This window comes from Chenopodium album, chromosome 12, assembly GCF_948465745.1.
Source record: "Chenopodium album chromosome 12, dcCheAlbu1.1, whole genome shotgun sequence".
Lineage (NCBI taxonomy): Eukaryota > Viridiplantae > Streptophyta > Magnoliopsida > Caryophyllales > Amaranthaceae > Chenopodium > Chenopodium album.
The window spans coordinates 52383877-52404932 of NC_137845.1; the positions used below are offsets into that span (position 1 = coordinate 52383877).

A 21056-nucleotide genomic window follows, 5' to 3' on the forward strand; every position below is an offset into this window, starting at 1 on the left:
CAAGGACTCACCAAAAGATTTGTTAACTTTTAAAGGAAATGAAAAGATAGAAATATATAGTCCACTTCAAGTGAAGGCTAGTAGCAATTACTTATTTTCCAAAATTAAATTTACTCACACATGTACTTATGATCGCTCTACCATGCTTACTTCAATTTCCTCCTTCATGTGATAATTGAGGGTGACAACACTACTATTATTACATTTTATGAGTGTGCAATAATCTATACAAGCGTGCTAGCTAAATTATTTCATTAATTTTAGTTTGCACGTACCCTTTCATTGATTTATGTATGGAGTGTCAAAGTAGTATTTTAATTACGAGTAGCTTAGTTAAGGGCTTTAAGAGTTGAAATCGAGTCCTTTTTATAATCTTAGGTAGTGATGAAACATTAAGGTGCATGGGATGTCGGCTGATACCCAATATGTTTAATATATACTACGTATACTATGTACGCCGTATTCTTTAATTTCTCTATATTAGTTAACTAAACAATTTCATCAATTTTCTATAAGTAGTAAGTTCTCGAGAAATTTCAACTTCCAAAGATGCCCATAAATATAGAATTTCAAGAAAAAATGTTGTATCAATATTATAGTGTGATAAGTGATGTTGTATTGTGCAAAAGGCCAAAAGCTCATATTATGTTAAAATTAAAATTTAAAAAGAATCATGGCTTAGTTTCATGAATGTATGATCATGGAAATGGTTTTTGATCATCTCCGATCCCTTCTAGTTAGAGAAGCTAGGTAATGGAACCGCAACTTCTATCTTAAACTGAATTACCTTGCACATGTTACTCTAAGATTATAAAATTTATGTTATTTTGAAATGAACTTCTTATTATTTGATTTTATATATATGTTATTTTTAAATAAGTACATGTTATTTAATAATTGTATGGCATTTTTTTAGGGTTTTTTGTTAGAAACTACCTAATACAACCTAAAATTTGTGAGAAACTACCTAATAAAAAAAAAATGTTGTAAGAAACTACCTTATAAAAGGTAAAATGTTGTAAGGTACTACCTTTGGCCGAATTTCCAGCGTTAATCTAATTTTAAGGCGTTGACCTACTTCAAAACACCCCTGAAATCACCACAGAAGTTGCTTTTCAAGGTGGTAAGGTTATTTTTGGGGTAGTTAGAAGATATTCCGAGTTGGTGAGGATAGTTTGATTTCGTGATTCGGGATGTTGATTTTTGGGGTTAGAGGTGGTGATTTTGGGATTGGAGGATGGTTTCGGCATGGTGAAGGCAATTTCAATTAGGTTGTGTTGGTTTTTGGGATGTTTTGAGGTGGGTCGATGGTGGATTTCCGGCGGAGGTAGTATTTTACAACAATTAACATTTTGTTAGGTAGTTTCTTACAACATTTTACCTTTTATTAGGTAGTTTTTTACAACATTTTTTTTATTAGGTAGTTTCTCACAAAATTTGGGCTTTATTAGGTAGTTTTTTTTTGACAAAAAGTCATTTTTTTTATATTCAACGTCGATCATTTTGCTATACTCCAGATTTATAAAATTCATGTTATTTTATACATGCATGTTGTTGAAGTAAATAACTAAATAATATATTGTTTTAGCAAAATAACACAAAGAGTTAAGCAAAATAACATAAGGTTTAGGCAAAATAACTCAAACATATTGAATATGGATTACCATGATCCAAGAGTATATAATACAACTCAATGGAAATGTCCATTGTGATGCAAATTAATCAGTATAGTATGTAGTATTTTTTTTTTTATTTTTATTTTTTTTTTTTTTTTTGAAAGAAGTCCCAAAGGACACTAAATTTCATTAATATAAGTCATACGGCATCTACAATTGACAATGAACGATAATGAAAACGAATTTAACAAAATCAAACAAGAATTAATCGGGGAAGGGCTAAGAATCCAAATACATAAATATAACAATTCGGCATATTCTCGATTCGTTGTCTCATACAACTTTTTGAGTGGATTCGTCGTCGCTTCACAATTTTGTAAGAAAGTTAATTCTTGTGCTGATTCCGTAACCCGAATCCGAGCCCTAATCAATAGTAGCCCCGCACAACCGGAGACCAAATTAAGCACAAATAAAACCTTGTCTTTCGAAGGAGTACGAAAAACCTTGTCTTTCGAAGGAGATCGAAAAAACCTTGTCTTTCGAAGGAGATAAACCCTTTCTTTCGAGGGAGACATTATTGTAACCTAAAACAAAAGGCTTAAAAGAAAATAAAGATTGGGGCTTTCCACCGGTGAAATCCGATGGAAGCCCCTTGAAAATTGACAATGGAGACTAGGTTTAGGAGAGAGAAGAGAGAAAAGGAGGCTAGGGTTTAGTATAGTATGTAGTATTAATATAATCTTTACAGTATATAGTATTAATATAATCTTATTTAATTAATATTTGTATTTATTTATGTATGCTTGCTTAAACGATACTCATATCATGAACTATTAATAAAAAGAAAACTTTGTGGACATTATTTACGCTTCTTATACATAGCCCATATATAGCATTTTCCTTATTATTATTGTGATTATTAAACAAACTTGCATTGCAACGGTGACAGTTATACACTATTACTACAACGATTGATATATATGTGATTTTATTTGTGTTATGTATACGTAATTCATTAGAGTACCATAAAACTGTACAGAAGAATAATAACATATCAAAATTTGAAATTGTAGATGATTCATCATATTCTAAAAAAAAAAACCCGAAAAATATTGAATAGGGATTGTACTATATTCAGACAAACAAACTGCAGGCTTATATATGTCAAAATGCCTCTGGAAAACAAATCATGTTTTCTGTTTGGCTGGGCAAATTGCGTCCAATAGCTTGGTAATTAGAGATAATAGAAAAGCTCATAAATCAAAGTAACTACAAATAATTAAATAATAATCTCAGTTACCCAGTAAATTATCACTACAAATTACAGAAATTATATTTTGAACTTTTTTATTTTTTGATCAAATACGGAGTAATATTTTGAACTTTTCCAAGAAAAAATAGAAGTAATCACAGCATTAATTAGTTTCCGTGAAGCAAGGTCCAAGAAGTGCCCTCGTCATCTATTTCAAGGCCATGTTTTTGTCACTTCAAGCATGGGGCATGCCTATGTTTTCAAATTCCAATCTCGCTATTTCTTTGGGCTAAAGAGTGACGGAGTGTAAATGAAGTAGACGGGATTGAGTGATCTCAAATCTTAGATGTCACCGTAAAACTTTATCCAAATAAATTAGTTGACATCTACAAATCACATCATCCAGTACTAACATTGCACTAGAGTAATAGAGATTAAAAGTTTGGAAATTTTTCTTACTTAAATAATATGTACTCCGAATTTATTCAGAAAAAAAAAAAAAGAAAAAAAAAAGGTGATTTTAGGTGAAAGTATATTTATTCCCTTTGTCACTTTTTATTATTTATGCTTTGCATTTCATGGTCTCCGTATTTAACCATCTATATAGTGCATATGCATTGAGTAAAATATGAAATTCTCCGTATGATATCTTGAAAATACAGCTCATGTCGTATCTAACAAAATCACACGTGATATGGTTTTTAATATCTAGAATACAGAGTAGTAGTATTATTTTTTTTTATTTTTTTTAATTTTGACAAGAGTGTAGTAGTAAATTTTGAAAGCTAAAGTTTCAAAAAAGTTATAGGGTAAAAATTTTTAAGTGACCAAAGGAATATCATTTTTGAGTTTTTGACAGAGAAAAAAACATACAAGTACCATGATTCTCCATGGATCCATGAAACTACGTATGATTTTTAAGCGAGAATTGGATCACGTAACTTGGGCCAGCCTGTCAACAAATCTTAAAGACCCATTCTGAAACCAGGCACTAAGGCAGTAAGGCCCATTCCATTGTTCCCAATTAATGACTAAATTTTCTTCACTTAGTTTTTTTTTGAAGTGAAATAAACTGGAGTATTTCTTTCTTTGACAAGAGAACTAACTATTTATGCAATCAGAGCGTTTTGTGCACGACTTACCATGCCATGTGACTGCTTGTAAATGAACAAAATAATCCCTATAACATTGACCGATGAGTAACCCCTATAACACCAATTAGGTGATCGAGTAACCCCTACAACATTAACGAAATTACCTCTATAATGGCTAACCGCACGCATGGTATGTCTAAACACATATGAGAATTTATGTTCTACAAATGTACCTTGTTTTATTAATATAACAATTTGCTAAATTGGTGTTAAAAAATAAAGAAATTACTAAAATAGTGTTCACTTTAAAATATTTCTCAAAGTAGTGTTCACTTAGGATTGGAAAACTCTAAACCTAATTTTTAACGCTTCGTATTTAAAGTCTAAATAAAAAAATCATTGGAGTCTCAAAACTATATATTCTCTAAGGGTTTTAATTCACCATAGTTCCGGATGTTGATGTTTTATGTTACATATTTTTTTGACAACTTATATCAATTGCAAATATGCTAGAAACACACTGCAGCAATCTATTCACCTATTTGAAGTAGGGGAAGCAGGAAATGTCTAGCTTTGGTCGTATCATGTTATGGACATCATTAAGCTAGCTGCTTTGTGCTCCTTTATTGATTACTCACAACTCGCAAGTCAGCAGATATGGGAACGTGACTGCCCACAAACTTGCTCAAAATAGTAGAAATTGTGAGGATTTGAGAGTTTGGGTGGAAGAGTATAATCCTTCTTGTATTAGCTCTACTATTTTGTTAGATATTTCTAGCTTAGGTTAATAAAATTATTTGTTACTAACTCTGCTATTTAGCTAGATTTTTCTAGCTTAGCTTAATAATATTCTTGGTTACTTGCTGTAAAAAAAAATGCTAGAAAATTTTTAAACATTTATATTACTATATCATATTCATAATCCATAGTGCTTATATCCATTTTTACTATTAATAAAATACAAAAGCATTAATGATGAATTGATGAGGCTCAATGCTAAAAAAAAATTAAGATATCGTAGGCATTATTTAAGATTAAAAATTTGATGTTGTACTTGATAAATTAAGATTTTTTTTTATTATTTTTTTATTTTTACAACAGTAGAAACAAAAGAAAGAAACTAAAACTACGAAAACCTAAAACACATAAAAAATAGCAGAATTAGAGAAATCGTTCAATAAGGTAACCCGACATTGATGGTATACATATTAATAAGGATTTTATTAGAAAAAAAGTTCTCTTCAATGATTTTTTAACCATAACCTAGGTTCGTAATTTCCGAACCTAAATGAACAATAAATTGAGAAATATTTTTAGGTGACCACTATTCTATTAATTTCTTTATTTTTCAACACCACATTAGCAAATCGTTCGGTTTACACCTAAAAATAAAAATAAGGAAAAATTGTCCGGAATAATCCGACCTTTCCCTCATCCGCCCAAAATAATCCCAACTTTCGATTATTTTTAAATAATCCAACCTTTGTACATCATCCGCTTTAAATGGTGCCTACCGGTCATCTAACTTGTTATTACAAGTTACCATACACGTGTCAGTCTCTAATTCGTCAAAAAAAATTAAAATTTTATTTTTAAATATAGAAATAAAATAAAAAAAAAAACAGAAAAAAAAATTATAAATCTAAAAAAAAAAACCCCAAATCCAGATTCCGGCAACCCCAACCACCGGTTCCATACCCAATTTCGGCAACATCTCGTTTTCCCATCCCAATTCCGGCCACCAACGCCCTTCCCTTTCTCAAATCCGGCCAAACCCTTCCTCTCCCTCCCCGTTTCCGGCTCACTCGACCCCAGCAGCAGCCCACAAAACCACCAAAGCTGCGCTACTGAACTGCTGCTGCTCCCCTTTTCGCAAGCGCACCACCCACAAACCCGCTTCAAACGAACCACAATCAGTCGCACCACCCACCATAGCCGCGTCAACAACTACTGGAAGGCATCACAAATCAGCTGCTTCAAACGCCCTATAATTAGCTTCATAATCGCAAAGCCATCATAGCAACCCTCATAGGGGAGGGGGACGGTTTTAGTGGGATAAAATTGGGTAGAGGTGGAGGTTTCGGTGGGTGGGTGGGTGGGTTGGGTAAGGGAGGTGGTTTCGGTGGAGGGTTTGCCGGAGAGGGTGACTATTTTTGTTTTTTATTTTTTTATTTATTTTTTTTTTTTTTAAAGTTTTCAATAATTTTTTGATTATTTTTTTTATTTAGTTTTTTTTTTTTGGCCATTCACATATTGACACGTGTGCAACAAACCCCAAGTCACAAATGGTAACTTGTTTAGCCGGTTTCAAGTCACTTGGGACCATTAAGAGCGGATTGAATATAAAGGTCGGATTATTAAAAAATAATCGAAAGGTGGGATTATTTTGGGCGGATGAGGCAAAGGTCGGATTATTGGGGGCAATTAAAAAATAAAATACAATATAATGTTAAGGGATTAAAATCAAGGTTTCCCTACAAAAATTCTTAGACGCAATTTTCACTTATTTTAGATTTAAGAATTTCAAATAACTTTTTTTTTTAGAAGTTCAAATAACTTCCCTATCCCTACCTTATAAAAAGTAGAAAAGAACTCTTAGGAATAGTGTGCTACCAATTATACCCTCACTATTGTGTACAAAATTGTGTGCAAAATGTGTATTTACTTTTTTACCCTCAATAATATGTTTACTATCATTAATACATTTAATGTTTTTTTTTCATTAAACATATATCATCAATTAATTCGGTTTTTTTAACAAAATATATGTAATGCTTTTTTTTATTTCCCTACCTTATAAAAAGTAGAAAAGAACTCTTAGGAATAGTGTGCTACCAATTATACCCTCACTATTGTGTACAAAATTGTGTGCAAAATGTGTATTTACTTTTTTACCCTCAATAATATGTTTACTATCATTAATACATTTAATGTTTTTTTTTCATTAAACATATATCATCAATTAATTCGGTTTTTTTAACAAAATATATGTAATGCTTTTTTTTATTAATTAAAAAAAAATAATGCTAGGAATAGTGTGCTACCAATTATACCCTCACTATTGTGTACAAAATTGTGTGCAAAATGTGTATTTACTTTTTTACCCTCAATAATACGTTTACTATCATTAATACATTTAATGTTTTTTTTTCATTAAACATATATCATCAATTAATTCGGTTTTTTTAACAAAATATATGTAATGCTTTTTTTTATTAATTAAAAAAAAAAATAATGCTAGGAAAAGTGTGCTACCAATTATACCCTCACTATTGTGTACAAAATTGTGTGCAAAATGTGTATTTACTTTTTTACCCTCAATAATATGTTTACTATCATTAATACATTTATTGTTTTTTTTTCATTAAACATACATCATCAATTAATTCAGTTTTTTTAACAAAATATATGTAATGCTTTTTTTATTAATTAAAAAAAATTAATGCTTTACACTTCATATGATATTATTATTATTTAAAATGAAAAAAAAAATTGTATGTACGAATAGATGATTTATTACCAACTACCAAGGGACTATTTTATCTAATTGTTGCCTGAATGTTAATGATTATGCGAGTTGTAGGGTGTAATTGTTTCTCTTTTTTAGTTTCATATAGTTAATCTCATATAATTTATATAGAGTAATTACTAGGTTGGGTAAGAGTATAGACTTTCAAATAGTAAATGTTCCGAAAAATTGTTCTACTATTGCATATATAATGTTAAATTACTTCTTTTAGTATATAATATGTGCTCTATGATTTTTGAATTGTATTTAATCCATTTCTAACTAAGTTTGTAGATGTTTTTGCAATATTACACTGTTGAATAATTGCATTGATGTTTCTTGAAGAAAGGTTGTGCAGGAAAAAACGAAAACTTTAAATACACATTCCATTAATTTATCAAACTATTTTCCCTAAAATTCCAAAGTTGCAAAAAGTTTAAACACAAGCCAATATAGAATCAAGAAAGGGCAAATCACTTCGTGCGCATCGCGCGCGTCAACTGCCCTAGTTAAAGGAAAACTTGCAAATTGCAGTCATTTAAAACTTGTATTTTAATTTGCAAATTGCAGCTATTTAAAAAAAAATTGTAAATTGCAGCTCAAAAGTTGTTATAAATTGTAAATTGCAGCCTAATTCAATTTTTCATTGATTTGCATGTCAAAAAAATGTTCGTTTAAGGTTTTGGCCATTTTAGCTCTTAAGGGTCCGAATTGAAGTCGGAATTGACAAAAAACAACGTAAGTGTCTCGTTTTGCGTAACAAAAATATATCACTCTAAAAAATATTATGATATAAAAAATAAGTCTATATGATAATTTTTGTGAATTATGATCTAATAATTTTTTTGAATAAAATTATAATTCAATTTGTACATATGAAATATTTGTATTTTATCGAAAATAAAACTCTAAACTAACAATTTTATCCTAAAATTCTAAACTAATTTTTTTATCTTATGAAGTCTATTTAAATCTATCCAACATGGCGCAACACTTGGCGAAAAGTTTGAACGCCAAGTGCCGCTGACTCGTGACCTGGGTAAAAGTTTAGCTTTATATATTAGTTATATGATATTAGAAATTCTGAGCCTCAAGAATTCCCGAGTCTAATAAACTTGTTGGTATTAAATTGTACTTCCTTCGTTTTTTTTTTTTTTTTTTTTTTAGTTGTAACAGTTTGACTTTTACACTATTCATGTGTTTCACTTTGACTAGCTTTGACGATTTATGCATAATTATAAATATAGTCATGTGGGATCTTATTAATTCGTCTCGATTTGTACAATTTTAATATATAAAATTTATAATTTTTACATAATGATAATCAAAGATATTAACGATTCAAAATATGTATTGACAAGCGTGAAAAGAGAAGTGTTGCAACCATATAAAAAAAAATAAATAAATAAAAAATAAAAAAACAAAAAAAAAACAGAGGAAGTATGAAGTTGGTTTCGAGTAAAATTGAGATCTATTAGTACGAGTACTAAATAAGGCCTAATTTTAGTTGTACTAAAACAATTAAAGTTTACTGTATATCTAAACACAATTTAGTACAAGCACGCGTTACTTGAGATTGACTAAGAACTTCTCACAATGTTCATGCAAAAAATTCAAAGAAATTTGTCAATTTCTATGAACAAGACAAAGTTAACATGAATGTGAAACAAAATCTTGAGCATGATTTACTGTAAATATCTGTATTTCTATCATATCTCATCATCAATAAATACGTTTACATGATTGATAGACGTACCAAATATATGTTATGTTTGACATAGCTAGCAATTTAAGTACGAACAATGGCAATGCATTTTGGCAGCGAATAATTAGTGCCTACAATTGAATGTTGTTGCAGCAAGTTCAGGATTCTGAGTGTATGAATTTTAGCCTATTTGACGGGGTAGCTTCAATTTCTGCAAATTGATTATTATTATTCATTACTAATTTACTGGCTACCTCAACTATAATTTTCATATATTTTATTTAAATATAAATTTATTTATGATTGAAAATTCTGAAGTATATCCCTTCAAAACTCCAAAGGCCTCAAAATATTATGGGTTGCGTTTTAGTCGATTCACTGGATCAAACTTGATTAAGGCCCCGTTCTTTAGAGCAGAGCTGCTTTTGCTGTGCTGAGCTCTGCTTAAAAATATTAATTAATATTAAATTACTGTAATAATAAATAATATTTAATAATAATAATAAATAAATAATATTTAATAATTATAATAATAATAATTAATATTTAATAATAATGATAATAATTAATAATAATAATAATTGATTTTTTATAATAAAAATTAATATTTAAAGATAATAATTAATAATAGTAATAAGTAATTAATATTTAATAATAATAAAAAAATTAATATTTAATAATAATAATTTATTTATTTTTAATAATAATTATAATAAATAATTAAAATAATAATTATTATAATAATCATAGTAATAATTATTTAATAATAATATTTAATAATAGTAGTAGTAGTAGTAGTAGTAGTAGTAGTAGTAGTAGTAGTAGTAGTAGTAGTAGTAGTAGTAGTAGTAGTAGTAGTAGTAGTAGTAGTAGCAGCAGTAGCAGCAGTAGCAGCAGTAGTAGCAGTAGCAGCAGTAGCAGCAGTAGCAGTAGTAGCAGTAGTAGCAGTAGTAGTAGTAGTAGTAGTAGTAGTAGATACTACTACTAATAATAATAATAATAATAATAATAATAAAAAATATGCTCGGCTCGGCTAGAGGAGTGGGGCCCAGATTGTATCTCAGCTTCCCACTAATTTTTTATAGGTTGTATAATTTTGTATGTTTTTGAGATATAATAATAATAATAATGATAATAATAATAAAATATGCTCGGCTCGGCTCTGCTGCAATCTGCTCTGCTCTGCTGACTCCTGCTCTGCTTTGCCCAGAAACTCAAAAGAACAAAGCCTAAGGCTGGTAAACCGGATGTAGTTTGAGTTTGTGTTGGGTCGATGTTGTCAAGTTTGTCACATAAGACTTTGTCATAAATCAAAGCTAGATTCCAACACAAATATTTCAATTCTTTGTGACGCAATTAATTACCTTTCAACAATATTTTTTAAATAAATTATTTCTTTTTTTGGTGTTTAGAGAGCCACAAGTGAGAATCGATCCCATGATCTCCTGGAATCGGGAGGGAAACTCTAACCACTTGAGTTATCCCTCACTATCAAATAAATTATTTCTTAGCATACAATTATGCTAGGTACAAAACATTGTCTAGGAAATCTAGCTTCAATTTTTTCCTATTTGATCTTTGCAAGATGATAAGTGATAAATTTTCCAATATCTATATTTTATGATTAAAAAAAAAAAAAGTTACCCATGAGATTTGAACACAAAATTTCAAATCGTAAAATTAAATATCTTACCACTGAGCCATTTCATACTTAATGTTACTTTTAAATGCAAAATATTAATATCTAGTTTTGAAATTATAGCGAGTTTAGCTGACACCACAAATTAAACACCGAAACACTAAGGGCCTGTTCTCATTGACTGAACTCAGCTGAACTGAATTGAGCTGAACTCAACTGAACTTATTAATTAGTGATTTTTAACTACGGATTAGTGATCTTTGATTATTTATTATTATACATATGTGTATATACAAATATACATATTAAAATATTTAAGAAAAATATACTATATAATTAAAATATTTTCTTTTCGAAGAGGACGAAAACTAACCGATTATGAAAATGTGTATCAAAAAAATATAACCATTTGAACAATGAATTGTATCAATATAATAATAATAATAATAATAATAATAATAATAATAATAATAATAATAATAATAATTATTATTATTATTATTATTATTAAATGTTATTATTAATTATTATTATTATTGTTGTTGTTGTTGTTGTTGTTGTTGTAGTTGTTGTTGTTGTTGTCGTTGTTGTAATAAGAGTTTAAAAGAATGAAATTTGGTTTTATATCATTAGCAATATCATTAGACATAAATTGAAGTGAACTGAAAATAAACGTATGAGAACAGGCCCTAAGTAGTAATTCCGCCCTTGCTTCCACAAGAGAGTATTATACATTTATACTCCGTATTGGATTATCAGTTGTTTTATTTTTATTTTTGTTTTAAGATTATCAGTTTATCACAGATGACAAACTAACCAAAGTGACAAACTAAAATGGTTTCAATGTTTAGTCTGAAACGAACTGCATCATTTATTTACATGCTAATATTTAAGATATTGAATTTGTTCATTAATGTTTCTCAGATATATATTGCTCTATATATGATAACCTACTCCAGAACCCCCAATCCTTTCATATTAATGAATGAAGTGTATGTGAACTCAATTAATAAGAGGTAGCTAACAGTACTCAGGTTCCTCTCGACCTCTATAGATAGACTGCATGCAATGATGTATGTACAAAGTACATATTTTTAAGTAAATGTATGTATTAAACTCTATATCAAATAAATGAAGGATTTATTTATTAAGTTTTGCTGAATTAATTAGTTGAAGGAGTACTAATGAGATACACATGCAATGCAAAGTCACCATAAATTTCTTTCAACACTTTCATTCTTTTGAAAAGATAGATAACTTAATATATATTGGCACAACTAATGTATGGTTGTAAGCGATACTCTAGATATCTGTGTATGTTGAAATGTTTAAATCACTTTGCATAAATCAAACACGGAGTACAACTAATTAGTTTATCCTGCTTTGTCATGTTAGACCATGTCATGTTGTGCCTTTTCATATTAGCCTATCTATATAGTTACATGATTGACCTGACCCAATGCCATTTTTTGCACAACCCTTAATTAGCTTCCCCAACCCCAAAGTAGACTCAAACTGCTTGTACAGTTTAGGCTCGCCATAACTTTTTCTACATTCACATATTTTCCACAGCCAAATGCTAGTAATTAATTAGTGTGCTACCCTTGTCTCACAAAAATGGTTACAAATTTGAATAAGATATTATTAAAATGATCTTCATTCAATTTTTTAAAATCATACATGCATTGTCACCGAGTTTAAGTTTTTGAGAGATTAGTAAGGTAAATAATTATAGGATTGGCAAGTTTAATTTGCAATCAATATAAAAATATATCATGATATAATAGCTTATAGCTTAGATGTTCTCTTCAAAAGAACAACCAATGATATAAACTTTCCACTATTCGACTCCAACAATCCAGCTGGCCTGGCTAGCTCCTATCTAATCCACCATCATACGAGTAGTGGAATTCATCAGGCAACAAAACATTATTACTCCACAACTTAAAAAGAGCCCTGCCTTCAAATAATACTTTTAAGCAATGTAACCCCATTGATCTTTTATGGCCCAAATTGTCAGATTAGTTTATAAAAAGGGTGTATGGTGGAATGGTGTAAAAATTTGTCTCTATTGACATTTTATTTGTTACTGAGGGACTGTTCTGATTTACTGAAAACAATTGAATTGAACTGGACTATTATGACTGAATTAAATAAAGTTAAAATGAATTATTTATTAGAGAAGGAAATTAGGAACTAAACTGATTGAAACGAAACTGAACTGAACTGAAATTAAGCTGAACAGAACAGGTCTTGAGTATGTATTATAGTATTGCGCACCTACCGTTTCAAAATAGATGTACTCCCTCCATCCCTAAATTCGGAATGTAATTTAGGGACGGAGGGAGTATTATTTTTTATTTTTTTTTAACAAAAATAGATGTATTACTTTGACTTTTGGCAATATTTATTTATTTTATATTGGCCATAATATATTTTTCTTGTTTCAATCAACATATGAAAACAATTACTCCGTATCATTCTATGAATGACCTAAATGGTATTGATAATGTATATTTTCAACGTATCAATTTTTTTTATGACACTCATAGTCAAAGTTATGTATTGACAAGCATAAAAGTCAAAGTTATGTATTGACAAACATAAAAGTCAAAATGGTACAAAACATCATTCACGTTGTCATGACATTATCGAAACCAACTAAGTTTAATAACAACTAAATTTTGGACTAGGAACCTCACATTAAGGGCAAGGCTCAACAGCTCCTTAAAAATCATAACATTAATAAGAGATAATATTACTCATAAAAAATTAAAAACAGGAAGTTGTGACAACATTTAAAGAATTTTATGAATTATATGTGATATATGGTTCGTTATATGATGAGCTATGAAGTGTGTATTTTATTACAAACAAGGTCTTGCAGTTACTGCAATAAACTTCAATATTGTACTTCACTGGCAAAACAATGCACCAATTTTTTCCTAAAAAACTTGCATGACCTCAACCAATGTAAAAATGTTTTGCCAACTTTTTGCACTAAAAAAGCCACAAATGTACAAAAGATGCAATGTTGATGATCTCTGTCTCTATAAATTACCTGAGAGGACAGAAGATGTAATGTTGATTGTTGACGATCTTTAATCTCTAGTTCTCTACAAATTACCTTTGGTCCTGCTTTTCCACGTGATATGCCCTTACTTAATCTAATTAAATTTTTCCTCAAAAAAAAAAAATTAAAATAAAATAAATAAATAATTAAATTTTACTTAATTACATGAAGAAATCAACCCTTAACTAAGCTTTCATAATTATTATTCTAAAAAATTCATAATCAATCAAATTTTTTTAAATTTAAACAAGAGTAATATCGAGAATTCAAGATAATAACATTGACATAGGTGAAGGAAACCATTTTTAATGTTGATCGAGTTAATGTAGCAAATTACTTCTATATGTCATTGAAAAAGTTGTGTCTAGTAAATACTTGTTAGTTGCACATAATTAGAAATGACATCTTATTCATTATGATCGATAGCAATTAGCCAAATGTCATGGTAAGCCTGACTAGTCGTGAGGCAGCAAGTTGAAGGGCAACATACTATATCATACTATCAATGGTAGTTATTGAATTAAGTTATCTAATAAATTTTTATAATATTTAAGACATTTTCAAAATTTTAGTGTTATTATTATTACTATTTTTTCTTTAATTCATAGAATTCATTTACCTAGGAGATGATCAATAATAACTTCCAACTTAGGACTTAATCTGATTGACTGAAGTTGAGCTAAATTGAACTGAACTGAACTAAACTTATTGGAGCTGAACTGAACTGAATATTTTATGAAAGAAGGAAATTAAAAACTGAACTCCGTAAACTACTAAATTATTACTCCATATTAAATAAAGAAGAGATTTTTACATGTACCTAAATATAAGTGCACCCGAGTGTTTATAAAAATTACATGGTATCAATATCAATGAGATCGTTCTACTGATAAAGAAAAAAAAAAACACAGCATCAACTTGGGGTTGATAGACTACACACTTTACTTAAGAAAAGAAGCTTTTTCAAAACTATTGATAGAAAATGACCAATTGGGTTAGAGCGTGCAATACCACGAGACTTCAGCAATGATAGTTTTCAACTTTTTTGTTATTCAACTCTTTGATTATCTGACATTTTACTGCCATCTTAATATCATTATATTGCACACAGCAATCTAATGGCAAGCACTGGAGCTCGATCGATTAGAGCATGTTTATTTCAATAAGTGGTAGTGAGAAACTATATTAACTTTTCAGCTACTTTTTGTATTTCTTTTTTTCTCTTAAAAGTATAAAGTAAATACAAATGGCATATTGTATCTATCGGGCTTGTTAGTGATCCTAAATGACATAATCCGAATATATAAACATTGTTTTGTAAAGTTACATAGGGATAGAGTTACATCGACGTTAGTCCCATACAATTGTGATAGGGATAGAGTTACATAGACGCTATTCCCATACAATTATGAATCATCCACTTCCTACTCCATGCTATGTTTAAGAATATGAACGCTGATTCAACTCAAATATTAGTATCTTTTACTTCTTAACATTACTCCGTATTTTAAATGTGAAAGAACCACCTACCCTAATAAATCCATGCACAAAAATACTCTTCTCAACTTTAACAAACATGGATGATTTTTATGATTTATATTAACCTGTCATTCAAAATATAAATTCCCTATTACTCTAGCTTGATGTTGGTGTATGTGCAAGTATTATTGTTGGTCATTTTCAATTAACAAAAGTTACTTATAATTTCAAATAAATCACGGTATGTATAGTTAATATGAAACGGAAACATTGAGTTTTTAAATAAATTGCGTAATGTATAGAATTAATATAAAATGGAGAAATCGAGTTTAATCAGTATGTATTTCAATAGAGACAAGCAAAATATTAAAATTGTGGTGCACTTGTACTTGTGTCCTTAAAGACCCTACAACATTGACTATAGATTGAAACCTCATTAACTGACTTATCACCAAGTTATCTCCATCCAAATGCAACATGCATACATGACATCCTCATTAATTGGAATTTATGGTTTCTACTTCTAATGCAAGTTATGCAACATTTGGTGAACAATATCCCAGATATCTGTAACTTTTTTATTCAAGAATTAATTATTTCAGAGCCTTAATTAGTTTACTCTTTTCATACGGAGTAGCTAACAGCAATTTACAAACAACTCAAATCCAAATTTAGTATTTTCATACCCTTTAATTTTTAAGGGGAGATAACTAAACTGTTTTCATTCCCATGGCAATGAGCTACTGTAATTCATGAAAATTAAACTAAGGGCTTGTTTGATTCTTATGTTTTTTAGTCTAACTTATTTACTGATTTTTAATTTGTTGTCACATAGTCAAGTATAAATGGTAAAGCATTCATATCATTAAGTCATCTATCTTTACAATTTATTCACCAATCTACACTAATGGTATAGTATACGTAGCCATTATAAGCCACATTATCTATGAATACTCTATATGATTTTTGACCTCACAGTACAAACACCATCTATCATGACGTACAATATAGTCATTTTTATAGAAAACAATACGGAGTAGTCATTTTTGACTCATACATAAATGATGCATCCATCACACGAGATTAAGAATAACTCCGGAGTCTTTTTTTTAAAGGAACAATATACAGAACAGTCATATTTGACACACTCATGACTGATGCATCACACGAGATTAAAAACAACTCTATAGTTGATAGTTACACATACCATTGTAATAAGTTCTTGCTTTCTTCTTCATCATTTATCACAACTGACAGAAATAAAAACATTAAGCCGACCTAGGGTTCTAAATTACAATCCATTGTTTCACAAAATTAAGACACTAGGAGCTGAAAATAATCATAATATTAGACAATACTGTTTTATGGAAAAAAAAAAAAAAAAAAAAAGACAACTAGTAAAAGATTCTAGGGAGAAGAGCAAAGTTTGAAATAAGCAAAAATAAAATTAAATGAGCATTAAAACGAGCTCAATTGAAGCAGACCCATTATCATAGCACTTCTTTCAATTGAATATTGATACTTCTCCTATGTAAACTCTACAAGACTACAATTATTATTCTGTTCCAAATCCCTATGTCTATATTTCATCAATTTTATGTTATAAGTCTTATAACTATACTTTAACCTTCTGCTTTTTTTTTGGCTTTATTATTACTCAAGGCTCCAACTTTTTTTTATTTACTTATTAGAGAGAGAAAAAAGAAAAAAAAAAAAAAAAAACTCAAGGCTCTTTGGGGACCCATAGCCTATCTTTTAGAAAAGGATTTTTTTTTTTTTTAATGTTTTAGAAAAGGTTATGTAAAAGAGAATGAAATACCACTTTTGACCAAAAATCAGTGGACCGTTTTATACAGATTTTATCAAGGACCTACAAATATTGAAATACTACAAGGAAGATACACTTGTCTCTTCCAAGGATTGCACTTAAACATACAAATTAAAATGTGATAATGTAAAAAATAAATAGAAACATAAAGAATTAATGATAAAAATAAAATTAAATTAAATGGTTAAAAAAGACAAATTATGGATTTGAGTATAGTACGTTTGAATGATACACCTAAAAATGGGAGATTACAAATCCCAAGTCCTAGAATAGAATTTTAAATCTTCCCTTCAAGAATTGGCAAAAGAGCACTATATAGTGTTAAAGAAAAATTAAAAATATATATAAACGCATAAATTAAAATTTAAAAAAAAAAAACACTAAAAATAGTAAAATCCGTTTGATTTCATACCAAATGGTAAAACATCTTTACAATTACTAGTCACATCACAATATGACATGATCATGACTTACAATCCAACCAAGTTAGAAAGATCTTACATATGTTGCCTCAAAAAAGGAGGAATATTTAAGATCATACCTACAACCTAATACCTAATAATAATGCACTACTACTATTAATCCATCCTACTCATACTGATTAATAATAACACCAAAAGATGATTACAAATGCTAACCAACTCAACTAAAAATCCAAGTAAAATTCTAGGACCCATAGCCATCACTCTAGTCGTAGACAAGACCGAGTTTCAGATGTACGCAATCTTATCCTGCTGTTAATTGCGGCTACTTAAATCTCATAGGATTTAGGCCGAACGAAGAACCGAGGGGAAGAATGATCAGGTCTCCCATTGAAGAAGAAACTATTCCAAATCTCGGTAAAAACCCGGATTATAGTCCCATGAAGAGAAGGAGAATTCAACTGCAAGAAACAGTTTAAAAGCTCCTTAAGATCATTTTTAGTATAAATTTGATTCTCCATTATCATTTGTAACATAGACTGCCTGAAATCCAAATACGGGTCACTCGAATCCTTCTCAACAGCCACTGATTTAGTCCCAACACGACCGTACCCATCAACTGATGAGGACGGCTGTGAAGAGGACGAGGAGGAGGTTGTGGTGTCCACGTAAGGAGAAAAGGTAGTGGAGTTAATAGTTGGATAATAACACTCATAAGGGGAGGAAGAAGAGAAGTTTCTAGTAGTTTTATCCCAAGTAGTGTTAGTACTAGAAGTTGAGGAAGAGTAGGAATAATTTTGGTATTTTTGGTATTTCGGTGTTCTTGATTTTGGTTTAGGGCTAAAAATTGAAGAAAGTTTTAGCGTTCTACAATTACAGCCTAAGTCTACTGGGACTGTGTTTAGGAGAACTTTTCTTTTGTTTGAGGACATTTTTTTAGAGAGAGAAAGTAGAGAGAGAAAGAGGAGTGAGTGAATTCTTGGTTAAATTTGTGGGAGAGATGTATAGTTTGTGTTCATGTGAATGAGTTTATGTATGTATGTTTGGAAATCTAGGATGACATGTGGGTGTTTGAAGTGAAGGTGACAGCCAAGCCTACTATAGTTATAGTATGGGGACCCAATGAGTAATTAAGGATCCGTGTGGTGCATTTATCTTATTAATTAATTATAATGGGTTGAATGACATCATATAAAATCTAGGCATCATTTGATATATGTGAAACTTTTGAATTGTTTATTGAAGCGAGTTCAGGTTCAATTGGATCATTTATCTTACGACAAAGGTAGAGCTTTTTACTGTTCAAGGCGATCGTAAAAAAAATGTTAAAATGCAAAGTTAGTGTCTGTTCTGATTGATTAAATTGAGTTGAACTGAACTGAACTGAACTTATTGGAACTGAGCTGAACTGAATATTTTATGAGAGAAGGAAATTAAAAACTGAACTGAACTGAACTGAACTTATTGGAACTGAACTGAATTGAACTGAACTGAAAATAATCTGAAGAGAACAGACCCTTAGTTGTGTTTGATACATGACATATTCTTCGTTTTGTTTATGGTTAGTCTATTGTATGATATGATGCGTTGTAACATTATTACATAAACCGTGAATGTCAACTAGTTTAGTTGGTTAAAAGTCTTAGGGTAATATTTAAGATTTTTTTAAACTAAATCATCTAAATCAATGTGCATACATTATCACATAAACTATCCATAATACATGGACTAATGGAGCATATGTGTTAGATATGGAGTATACTACTTATGAAAAGGACTTTTGTGAATTTTATTAAAGTATAATAGAAACCCCTGAAATTTCCATGCAAAAACAAACCCTTTTGAAAAAGTTTTGGTAGAAAGTAATCAAAGTATAATGGATTAAAGAAAAAGTCGTGATAAACTTTCGTATTCATATACATCTTTAATTAATCGTCTCTATTAAAATTAAAATTTATAGATATAAAATTGTAACACAATTGATGCATCTTTAATTCAGTGTCCAACAAATAAAGCACGTAGAAAAGAACTTCATGTGCTTTAATTAATGCCTTATTAAATTTACTTGCTTTAATTACATAGACTTTTTAATCTCATCTCTAAATTATACAGCTATTAAGCTTTCGAGTTTTAGATCTTATTGTATAATGTAGTGGCAGTAATTTATTCTCCTACTTGATTATTTAAACATCAAATTATTAAACAATATAATTAGCATAAAATCTTCCCTGACAAAATTTCAGATTTTGAAAAATTAAACCAAGAAATTAAATTATATTATAAAAAAGGTACTAATTAGGTAAACTACAGGTTAATATAATAATTCTTGTCTGCAAACAGAGTTTGTACTCTACTACAGGAATCATTCAGAATTTTTAATAATGCATTAAACAGAATATTATTATGATTTATGCTTCTTAATTGAAACTACTAAATAACTTCATTAATAACAAGACATGCTTGTATTATCTAAAAAATATGTAGAAAAAAGACAAAGTACTTAAAAGTTAAGAGTGGTTTATGAATGATTTAAGAAGGTGCTAATGCTTGCCCCCAGTATACTTTAGAACAAAGTACTGTAATAGGTAGCTAGACATAAATTGCATATACATTACTGTCCATATCACTAAATATTTAATATGATTTTGGATTTGAAGTTATCTATGCCCCACAATATTCACTCAATTTGTAACATGTGATTGTCTTACCTCAAAGACTTAAAATGCTATGGAGGTATTGTTAAGAGCTATTGAGGTAGAATTTCAGTCGCATAGATTGGATTTAGTTCGAGTCATATAGATCGGTTTTTGGGTTGATTATGATAGATGTGCAAATCAATCTAGTTTTGTGTACGTTGGTCCATAACCAAGAAGGCTATATACGTTGGTAGTCATATGAGAAGTGCTAACTACCAACCTAGGATCCTCTTTGTATGGCTAGACAAAACTGCAAGTAGACTTCGACATTGCTGGGCCTTAGTTGAGGGAAAAAAACTCCAGCAGGCAAGACAAAATATATAGACTGATTGACATGCTATGTATTAGTGACAAAATACAACCTTTAACTACTAAACTACCAAACAACTCATGTTGTCTTCTTATGAATTATGTATGATTAGCAGATTTCACTAAAAAAAAATAAAAAATTTCAGCCGACATCCTAATATTTTGAGGTAGTTCACAAGACATCTCCGGCGATTTAAGTATTCAAGCATGAAACTGATGGCTACTTGGCCGTAATGTCGAATTTCCAATCAGTTTAAGAGTTGGGGTAGCAATATGATCAAGGAAAGAATTAGCAAACCTGCATATAGTACTCTGCAGCAGCAGCAGCAAACATGTTTGCATTTCGTTTACACATACGATGAGGCCTCACCGTAGTCCGTAGACATGGCTGGCTGCTGAAATTCTTCAGAAAGATGAAATAGACGATTGTAATGA

At 29.8% G+C, this 21056-nt stretch overlaps 1 protein-coding gene across 1 annotated transcript; it reads right to left on the bottom strand.

Moving 5' to 3' along the window:
* Positions 1 to 17581: 17581 nt before the first annotated feature.
* Positions 17582 to 18599, bottom strand: LOC145572595 (uncharacterized). Its single transcript, XM_081631556.1, has one exon. The coding sequence runs from the start codon at positions 18546 to 18548 to the stop codon at positions 17946 to 17948; it is 603 nt and encodes a 200-aa protein (XP_081487682.1). The 5' UTR covers positions 18549 to 18599; the 3' UTR covers positions 17582 to 17945.
* Between the last annotated feature and the right edge of the window lie 2457 nt (positions 18600 to 21056).

Bases quoted from the DNA above. Each gene is read 5' to 3' on its own strand.
- LOC145572595 (XM_081631556.1), bottom strand. From the start codon at position 18,548: ATGTCCTCAAACAAAAGAAAAGTTCTCCTAAACACAGTCCCAGTAGAC.